A 10,806-nucleotide genomic window follows, 5' to 3' on the forward strand; every position below is an offset into this window, starting at 1 on the left:
TTTTCTCCGGTTCTCGGGCATGGCTGTCCCCGACCGTCACGCAGCGAGGAACTCGCTCAGCCCCGCGCCGTGCGGCTGTCCCGGCGGCGGAGAGCAACCTTCTCCCGGGAGAGGGGATGTGTGTCTGAGTCCTGGGAAGTGTTGACCTGCCCGTGGTAAAATACTGCAGCTAAACCACCTGCCCAGGAAGTGGGAGAGAGAGGGAAGCCCCTCTCGGGCCATCTGCGGCTGGCTCCAGTGCTCGCTGGTTGTTGTTCAGGATTGTGATGCTTTCATCTGTCTGAAGGCGGTGGCCTTGGTTCCTGCTCGGCACAGGGCAGGAGTTCACAGCACAGGAGAAGATGAAACCCTCCATCCCTGTGGTTGTGTCACTTTCATTCACATCAAGCGATGTAAACAAATGCAGGGGGACCAGCAAATGGATATCACCTTTCCCAGATGAGAGCCTTAATTTTAACAGTGATACTTGAGTTTCTCTCACACTGGACTACAAAAAATATTTAATTAAAGTGAAAATACAGTCAAATTATTTCATTACAGTGGAAATATGTACTTAGAACTAAACAGAACAGCTCCAACAGGAGAAGAAGACTGCACTGCACATATCCCCTGAATATTGTGGATTACGAGAATTAGGGTCATGACTGGCGAAGGTTCAGTTCTTTCAGGCAAAGAAATATAGTTAATATTAATTTTGGATCTTCTGTATCCTGAACAGCCTGAGCTATTGAATTGGAGGCAGGGTATCCCTGGGTTCAGCCAAAAACTAGGATCCTACCATAGTGCTGCATTCCAGTGTGCAAAAAGAAGGTATCAAAAATACTCCTTTCCTCAATGGGAGAAGGATAGAATGGAGCATAGGACAGTGTATGCTAATAAAACTCCAGCTGTGGATGGACAGCTGAAAAAGAAACACCACCGAGACTAGAAATAATCTATAATGATAGTAATATCACTTACCTCTCACCTTTCCAATTACAGTCTTTTCTTATTTTCATGCCTGGATCTTTTGGAATTAAAATTTGAGATGCTTTACATCATCTATGTTAAGATGCTAAAATACAAAATGGAGTTAACTCTATCAGTAAAAAACTACAGTTTAGTACATTCTATATGTGTGAGCTAGATTCTGGAGATGCAAAACCTACTTGGTTTATTGGCCACCATCTAAATTTCACTTTCAAGTACAACTGTCACCCAGCTTGTGTTTTATAAAGTGATTTTTCAGTATGTCTGGGCAATATATAAATAAGAGGAAAACTGTGCCTGTGTGTTACACCTGCATTCAAATACTTCCATGTGTCAATGCTGAACTCTTCATTCCTTTATTTTGGTAGTGGTAGAGATAGTACTGAAAGTGGGGAACTTCTTTGTTTTGGCATAAAAGTCAGATATCGCAATTAAGCATTGCAACACACAGCTGGAGAGTAGTCCTCAAAAAAGCCCCAGAATGTTACTTAGTGGAACCAGGAGCTGGCAAGCCAGACTTGCTTCTTGTTTCCCTGAGGGTGGGAGAGAGGGCTTGATCTTTCTCCAGAATCTCTTTTCATAAATAGTAAATTTGTAGTAAAGAGCTCTTTCCTCTTGGAGGCAAGAGTGTAAGTAAGGATGTTGCAGATAATAATTGCAGCCAGCCCAACAGCAAATGATGAAAATGTTATGTTTGACAAATTTCCAGCACTCATTCCCATGATTGCCAGGTACCCATCTTGGTTATTAATGTCCAGGCAGCATAAGGAATGAGTGTAAGGAACTTGTTGCTTGGTTATTTAATAACTTAGCTTTTCACATCTGCTTCTAGTAAGTTATTCCAACATGTGAGTGATGTTAGTAAAGTGATGAGGAGTCTTACCCATTGACAGTTTTCACCTGGTATACTTAGGGTCCTACATGAGATGACCTTAAAGGAAGCAGTTCTTGAACTGAATACTTTAAATTAACTTACATATTTACTCTATGTTACATAAATGGGACAGGCAAGGGGCTTCCAAAAGGTTTCAAAGGATTTATAATGCCTACAGGGACAGTTACTTCCATTTCATACTAAATTATAATGAGAATCAGAAAAATATTTCTCTAATTGAGAGAAGTTTGAATAGAATCTTGTTTTCTCTTAAGGAGCAGTGGGCTTAATGTAGTTCCTTAGTTTTTATAAGACTTTAACATGTTTGATTGATGATGACTCCAAACTTTATGCTTAGAAGTTCTGATATTCTTTTCTAGACCTTCTAGAAAACAGAAAGCTGTACATGTTCATGAGATTGCACTAACTGCAGAGAGACTCTAACATAAACTGCACTGTGTAATCTTTTATACAGTACCGTGTCTCTGATAACAAGGTCACACATATAAAAGATTTTTTTTCCCTGTACTTGCTCAGCCCAACTACATGTGAAGTCCACGCTACTTGAATGCTGGCTAATATGAGAGTACAGAACTACCGAGATGCTTGGCCATTTCCTTCACAATTTGTAGAAAACCTTTCACTCACTCTTGAAGCTTCAGGGCACAATTCTTGTGAGGAAAATGCTGATACTTGGTACCACTGCAGCAGTGACACTTGGGCTGTCCAGGTCATCCTGCACCAGAAAAGCAAATAAGGATATGATTAAGGTTTTTCTTTTACTTTAGCACATACTAAAAACCATAAATAAAGTGGTTCCTTCTAAGTGCCTTGTTTCTATCAAGGAGTTCCCCAAAAGTAGATGGTAAAGAAGACAACAGGGACACTCCTTTGCTTTAGTATTAGAGGGATCAGAAGTTTTAATGTGTTCTATAAGTATTATATTTACCTGTGATTCTAACTACTCTAGGTTTTAGTAATTTCAGTAAGCCAAGTGCAAAATGCAGGAAAAAAAAAAACTAGTTTAAACAAAATAATTATATGCAGTGGCACAAGATGAATCAATATGACAACCTAAGCTGGAAGCAGAAACAATAATGTGGATAGTTTCCTGAATTCCTGTCAATAGGAGGTGTATTAGCTCAAAGTAATGACACTTTTCCTAGTTAATTTAAAATAACCTACTGACACACAAAGGAATGGCTGAATCTTTTCAGTGTCATCCTGATGTTTAAAAACAATACTGAGTTCTGAGTCTGTATTTATTAAACATACTGCTTCCTCACTGAAAATGAGAATTTTTGTAATCTGTAAGCTGGTTTTAATGATTAAAAAACACCTTCAGTACATAAACTTGTCCTAGGACTGACGAGCCCAGGTGGCTTCGAGCTGGTTCTGAGATCACAGGAGCTGGGTGCACAGTGGTTGGGGGGGTTTTATCACCTCTCCTCTCTGGGCTTGTCCTTCCCTCACCTTGTGATTGTTGATATGTACAGACACAGACAAAAGTAGTTCTGAAGTATTAAGATGATTTATTACATTTCTTTGTTTTAAACTGAATAACTAAGATGTCTAAAATCTGGAAGTTCAGGATCAAGTCACAGCAGTGCTGCTTAGCCAACTGCCTGTTAGTCATTGTGTGTGTTCCTGTTTTCTCTGTAGTTCACAAAATTTCAGGCTGACCTAGCATTCATTTGAACTCTATTTTTTTTATTTTCCTGTCTTCAGCCTCAGTGTCTTACCTTTTTTGTTCTGTTATGTCAGACAGAAGTACCTCTAGGTTTTGTATGTTTTAATGCACATAAACCATGTTAAGAAATGATCTGAGAATTTTTTTTATTTTGATCATAGTAAAAATTGCTGATGAAGTTACCCTTTGACCTGCAAGGCAATAAAGTTTTTCAACTCACTATATGGTTGGAAGATGGTCCACAAGAAAGCACATGTGATGGCAATGGCATTGTTGCTTGAGAAGAATTGCTGCACCATACTGGTTCTTACGTATCTGTACTGGTTTCTGAGGTAACTGAAGTCAGAGGGGACTCCACATAACTAAATACAAACTTTTCTCTGTTCTTGTTAGCTCCATCTCTCTGCTGTCAAACTGGCAGAGTTGCACAGTGATCTAAAAATACAAGAAAAGGATGAGCTAAGCTGGAAAAAATTGAAGGCTGAAGGGCTGGATGAAGATGGAGAGAAGGAGGCCAAGCTCAGACGCAACTTACATGGTAAGGTGTATCTTGGAAAGAAGGAGTTTAAACTTTGTATCAGACACAGGCATGGTTAGACACCTGTGTTTGTGTTTGAACCATTAAATAACAGGTTGTCTTTCTGGACACCAAGCACACACAAGTTCTTTGGAGGTGAGCAGGGAGCTGCAGGAGCCTAAAAGATTCCTTTGCTCCCAGTAATTTCAGAGGAGGTCATTAAACCTTGACCTCTGTGTCTTGAGCCGTTGGCTTTTCCTCCATGAACTGCAAAGTCCAGCTTTGCAAGTCACAGATGTAGCCCATCTCTCACCTTCCATACATCCATAGTTGGTTCTCATGTTTCTGTAACTTCTGTTCCCTTGCAGTCATTATGACAAAATATGGAATGAATGAAAAGAAGGATTCTCAGCTAGTTGATACCAACTATATTAAAGATGGCACAGAAAGTGACACACTAGATGATCCAAGACTGGAAAAATTATGGAGCAAGGTGAGTAAGGTTTCCAGGAACTGCATGTAAGAAATCCCTATTTCTTTGTTGAACTCTTAGCTGTGTCTTCTGAGAGCAACCAGACTTGGAAATTAATTAATACTGTCTTGTTAAGCACTGACTATGCTGCCATGCTTTGTAGCTCACATCTTTGTGCCCTGAGGGTACGCCACCTGCATCCAGATCATCCAGATGTGGCAGGTTGTCTTTGCCAAATAAAACATCCACATCAGTCTGAAGAGTGGAGCCTGGATCCACTGACATCAAACAGTATTTCATCACATTTCCCTAAAATCATGGCTTCCCTTAGTGTGACTGTTACACTGTGTGGTAGTGTATCTGTGGTGTTTTTCTCAGTTTTCTTATTGTTGTTTATGGACTTTTTAAAAAAGATGCATTTAAAATAGAACCACTTTGTAGACTGCCTAAAAGTGAAATGTATTGTGGGGAAGGGTTTTAAATAAAGGCTCTCCCAACCTAGTATTCAAGTGAAAATTTCCAGGATTTGCATTCATGCAAATAAAAAGTGGAAGATGTACTGTCAGTTTAGGCAGCTAAAACTGGCAAAGTCATAGTCCTCTAATCCTCAGAAATTAAGCAATTCAAGTTTTAAGAAGCAGCTAGTCAGGTAAATCTAAAGAATTCTCCCACGACTCTACTGCAGTGGTAGTAAAGCAGAAAAAAGATTTGCTGGATTAAAAAATACTACTGTAACTAAATACAGATCTGGCAAGGAACATGATGTCCTGTGCTTTGGGGAACAGTGAAGTACAACCCTAAGCACAAAAAAACAGTTGCGTCTGAGAAGGTATCAAAAACATTCACTTTTGATCAGGCATTGCACCAAGTACGCCACCAGATTTGTGGGTAGTGCCCCAGCTGTGTGAGCAGTACTTCCTTAATTGTTACAGAATGAGTGCATAGTAGTGATAAAATCTTCACTTGCCACTAGAGTAAGATGAAGTAAAGATTGTGTTTAATATCAGGCTGCATCCCTCATGCACATGGTTCCCTTAGAGTTGTCTATGGAGCTCCATGGCCCTTATTTCTGTATTAAATTGTGTCCCACAGAATAGAAATGCCAGATACTTTTCACTGGGTAGTCCATAACAAGTCCATCTTTATAAGTCTGAAACAAACTTCCTTTTGACATAATTAAAGACATCTTATCCATCAACATCTAAATCCTGACTACATACAAATATTAAGAGAATTAAAAGAAAAGATCTAAGGAAAAGCTGCACTTAATAATTTTCTAAATGTGGCGAGAAGTGGGAAGACGTTTTGGCAGTTGAGGGCACTCAGAAGCACTTGGCCTGGAAAGCATAATAAGCTCATGTTTCTTTCAGGCCAAGACCTCTGGGAAGTTCTCTGATGAGGAGCTGGATAAGCTCTGGCGAGAATTTAAGCATCACAAAGAAAAGATTCGTGAATACAATATTCTGCTGGAGACTGTGAGCAGAACAGAAGGTACCTGAACATTTCTCTGATGTTTCAAGATCAGTACAGCTCTTTTCTCTGCCCATTGCTTCTATCGCTTCCAAGTTTCTTTGAAACTCCTGACATTTCTGTCGGAACTGCTTTCAGATACTTCCTGGGTTTGGTTCTGCATTAGCTGCCAAAGTTCTTGCCAGCTAATGAAAATGTTGCCATTTCACTTTTCTGATTCTGCCTGCATTTCAAGCAGGGGAGATGCCATCAGATTAACAATGATGGCCATTGTTCTTTACAGGCCATTGTACTTTACATTGTACTTTACAGGAAAGTATGCAGGAAGCATAAATCCACTGCTGCAAAATGTGGTTCTCAAGTCTGCAGAACATGCATGTTTTCTCTCACCAGCTGGGAGTAAATATTGTAGCACCAAGCCTGAGGTTTATTAAAGCATCAAGGATCTGAACCCAGCTTGCTGTACTAATCTGAGCTAAAACTGTTAGAGCTGAAGAATTCTAAATTCTGATAGTTTGATGTTTGCATTACATAGTCCAAGCTGGAAGCTGCTGAAAATCATTTCACCATCAGATGTCCTGGTTCATGAAATGTCCAGGGAAGAATTCATTAAACATCCTTATCCCATTTTTGTGGGATATTACTAACCTGGGAAAATAAGAACATTTCCTTACTAAAATCTGGCGGCCAGTAGGGGTTATAAGGCATTTCTGTACCATCACCCTCCAGAGCACTGAGGGACGTTGATCTGAATATTGACCTGCAAAAGGAATTACTTCCTAAAGTCTGGTTTTGATGCTTTATTTGCGCTCAACTTAAATCCTAAGAATTTAACATCTTTTATTCACCTCACATTTGGGGGATTTCTGGAGTTTTTGACCTATCAAGATTTGGCCCACAATCAATAACACTTACTGTTCTTCAACAGATATCCACAAAAATGTTATCAATCCATCTGAGGAGAACCTGGTGAAAGAGGAAATCTTGCACAACAAACACAGAGAACTCAAGGAGAAGTTAAGAAGCATCAATCAGGGGTTTGAGCGTTTGCGTAAAGTCAGTCACCAGGGATATGACACAACCAGTGGTATGATACAGGGGGGTGGTGCTTATTTGGGATTCATTTCATTTAAAAAAAATTAAAATCAGTGGACAAGTAATAAGGTGTAGTCAGTTTTGCAATGCATAGTGTACCACAGTGGGCTGAAGAGATGCAGCCACCCAGTTTTATTTAGAACCAAACACTGGAAGCCTAATGAAAGGATATAATCAGTGTGTTAAGAGGATAGTTCTGTCTTCCATGCCCACATGAGAAGGGATTTTACACCTTCACCTCCAGGAGGCCGAGTAAATGAGACAACATGCAGGGCAAGCAATGCTATTATCCAGTTCCTAGGGTTTGGGATTTTTTTTTGCTTTTAAAAACCTACTTGTTTTATCTAGTACTAGTACCTAATTTTATCCAGTATTTGGATGTGTCTCCCTTTTTGTCTAAATAGATCTATTAGTAATGCAGTGCTTAATATCTCTGTGCTTAATAGCTATATGTATGTGAGAAAGCATCTTCATCTTTTTCATTTCATTATATGTGTTTGTTTAGAATTTGAGGAACCAAGAGTGATTGATTTGTGGGACATGGCCAAATCAGCCAATTTCACTGAGAAAGAGCTTGAGTCTTTTCGGGTAAGTAGAATTCCAGTGACTTCTCTTGCAGAAAGATATTTTGCCATATAAAGAAACACTCAATGTTACTCTGATTGCAGCCACTTCTGTATTACCATCTAGACACTGTAAAAAAGTCATGCTGCCTTTTTAATACTTCAGATATATAAACATGTGTGTAACTAGTCATATGCTGGTTCTGTTATAATCAGCAGAATGAAAATTCTGAATCTTCTCAAAACAAGTGTTGCATATTTTAAATCTGTGAAAGATCAGGGACTGCTGCTTTGTTTCCAATGCACCAGATTTACCCCTCTTACCCAATGTCCTAATTATGTCCTTGGGAAGCAGGGTAATCTGTATAACCAGCAATTTCCCTCTCGTGCCCATCTCTTGTACTGTCACCTTCCCATGCTGGAGCTGTGTTGAGCTCACCCAAAACTACTGTGATAAAGACTTCTTTTCAAGGAAATAGTATAGAAATTCATTCCTGTGTGGTTCATACCACTTTTATTCAATTCAAGTTGTATAGAGAAAACATTTGATTTTTTTTTTATCTGACTCTGCCTGTTTATCAGATTTTAAAAAGAGGCTTCTTTTAAAATTTTTCACCCTCCCCTCAGTTCACTGTGCTTATGCCTAAATTTTTACTTGGTGTTCACTGCTGTCATCTTGTAGCATCTCACAGCCACCCACAGTCTCCTTTTCAGGACTCCACAGTGGGTCGTTTTCAGCAACTGCTTTCAAAATCAGGAGTCTGGTGGTGATCGCAATGGATTGTCCAGACATTCTTAAGAAGCAGGGAACTGAAAAAGCTTTCTGTGCCTGACTTAGTAAAATACCATTAAGAGTGTCTTGGCAAGAGAAAGGAAGCCTTGGAAAGAAGCTCATGTGAAGCTGTGTGTATTTGTTGTCTTAGGAGGAGCTGAAACATTTCGAAGCAAAAATTGAAAAGCACCATCATTACCAGAAACAATTAGAGATTTCACACCAGAAACTGAAGCACGTAGAGGGAACTGGAGACAAGGATCATCTGAACAGAAACAAAGAGAAATATGCCATGCTGCAAGAAAAGACAAAAGAACTAGGATATAAGGTCTGTATAAATCCAGTGTTACATACATGTTGAAAGTTTAACTCAGTAGCAGAGGGGATGTAGATTATCCAGTGCTGATTTTTCATGCAAGCTGAACCATTTCCAGAAGAGGACTCCAAGGCACATCTGTTCTCCATGTTTAGTACAGCATACACATAATTGTTTTTTATAGACCTAATTCTGAAAGTCCTGAAGTCTTCCTGCTCTCTGCTCTTTCTGTTGTCACAAATACTCATAGTAAAATCTGAATATATTACTATATTGATAATTTATTGTCTTCCTGAAATTTGTTTCATGTGTTTTGTTTTCCTGATAGGTAAAGAAGCACTTGCAAGACTTATCCAGCAGAATCTCTCAAGGTCTTCAACACAATGAACTATAAAAATTTGTTCTACTTCATGGGATCAATTTATTAACACAAAGCAGTTAGTGTGGTTTTTTGAACAGGGCTTACCAAGGAGTCCTTGTGAAATAGTAGGGATTGAACAGATGTGTCCTGTAAAAAATTTTTTTGTCTACTTAATTACCAATTTTGTATTTGCTCTATAAAATTAAATGACTAGATTAAATATTTAGATTGCATGTCTTGGATCATATAAATCTTACATCTGAATCAAGTAGCAGCCTTTGAAATAATCAGTCATGTCGAAAGGAAAAAATATGTGAACTCTCAAAGGATTCCTGCTAGTAAAAAAATACTAATCTTATAGTCAGGTAATGTATTCTGATCAATGAAAGCAAACACTGAGGTACAGGAAGTTGAAACAGAGGCCTGAAAAGTCTTTATTTCAATGCCTGGCCTATTAAATTTCCTACTTAAGGTAATAAAAATATTTTTACTGATTTTGATTAGTGGCTCAGAGCTGCACTGCTGCACTGTATATGAATCTTTCATGTGAGAGGGGGAGGAAGAGTAAGGAGGGAACAAGTACTGAGGTCAATTTGCACAGTTTAGTTATTGACTAACACGTGTGTACAATTATCTTTTTCATGGTTGCTTTGGTTTTGCTACACCTGGTCAGTAAAAAATCAAAACAAGATTCTGGTGAGGCTTTTCTTTTACCTTCCCTTTCATACAGTGAGAAGCAACCAGACTGGTTTTTTGAGCATGTTGCTAATTCCTGTAATGTTCATTAACACATTAGTTTTTAAGAGAGGAGGGGTAGTTTTGCACCACAAGAATGTGCTTCTGTGTTCTGAGTAGGCAGAAGGCTTTCTAAAGCAGCTTCTCTCTGAGCACATATTCCAGTGCAATCTCCAGTGAAGGCTATTATCACTTCCCCTTTCAAGACCAGATTTTTCTGGTCAGAACTTTGGCGAACATCAGAAACCTGGGTTGAAATTGTCTATAATAACAATGCTGACCCTTTATTGCAAATGAAAGTTTCAAATGAAACTGTTCCAGGAGCAAGGCCAAGACCAAGGTCCAGTGTGAGTGAATCATTACAGCTGCTTGGTTGAGGAGCTCTGTCCCTCACAGATGGCAGTGCTGAGGTGTGCTGGATGAGGAGGCTGTCCTCAAGCCTCGCTCTCCCTGCCTGTTCCATGAGAAATACTGAAGAGACCCAGTCAGTCAGAACAGGCCACTCATCCTGGGTCATCATGGGTTAAAAGAGCATGATTCTGCACTTAAGAACTGTATCTTCATGTGCAAGTAATCTGAACCAAAACTGTGGTAGGAGTCTTAACTGAGATTCTCTTTGAAGCAGGAAGCTTTTTTTTCTTTTCTTTTTTTTTTTAATTTAATGTAAGCTAAGAGTTATTTATATTCCAGAGAATCGTCCATCACGATAACAGGCTACCATTAATATTAGCAGTCTCCTTAGAGACAGTTCTGTTCTGTAGTTTATGGTATACCTTTGGTTGGCAAGATAAAAAAAGTAAACCCAAAAATAGCTACAAGCCATTTATGAGAAAACTGGTTTGGTTTTTTTTCAAATGCTACACACTATTTCTTCCCCAGACTATGGCTTTTAAGGGCTGTTCAGCTTCTGTATCAGAGCAGTAGCTGGGTTACCTTATGAGTTTGTCTTCATCAATTCCCTGTGAATGCAGA

At 39.1% G+C, this 10,806-nt stretch overlaps 1 protein-coding gene across 1 annotated transcript; it reads left to right on the plus strand.

Annotated features, from left to right (window-relative positions):
- The first annotated feature begins 19 nt into the window (after positions 1-19).
- On the plus strand, positions 20-9,790 carry LRPAP1 (LDL receptor related protein associated protein 1). The gene is made up of 8 exons (XM_008628663.2): positions 20-118; positions 3,927-4,071; positions 4,419-4,543; positions 5,893-6,013; positions 6,921-7,079; positions 7,593-7,675; positions 8,574-8,750; positions 9,067-9,790. Exons 1-8 carry the CDS (start codon positions 20-22, stop codon positions 9,130-9,132), a joined length of 975 nt encoding a protein of 324 aa, XP_008626885.1. The 3' UTR covers positions 9,133-9,790.
- The last annotated feature ends 1,016 nt before the right edge of the window (positions 9,791-10,806 follow it).

This window comes from Corvus brachyrhynchos, unplaced genomic scaffold, assembly GCF_000691975.1.
Source record: "Corvus brachyrhynchos isolate BGI_N302 unplaced genomic scaffold, ASM69197v1 scaffold80, whole genome shotgun sequence".
In the NCBI taxonomy this organism is placed as follows: domain Eukaryota; kingdom Metazoa; phylum Chordata; class Aves; order Passeriformes; family Corvidae; genus Corvus; species Corvus brachyrhynchos.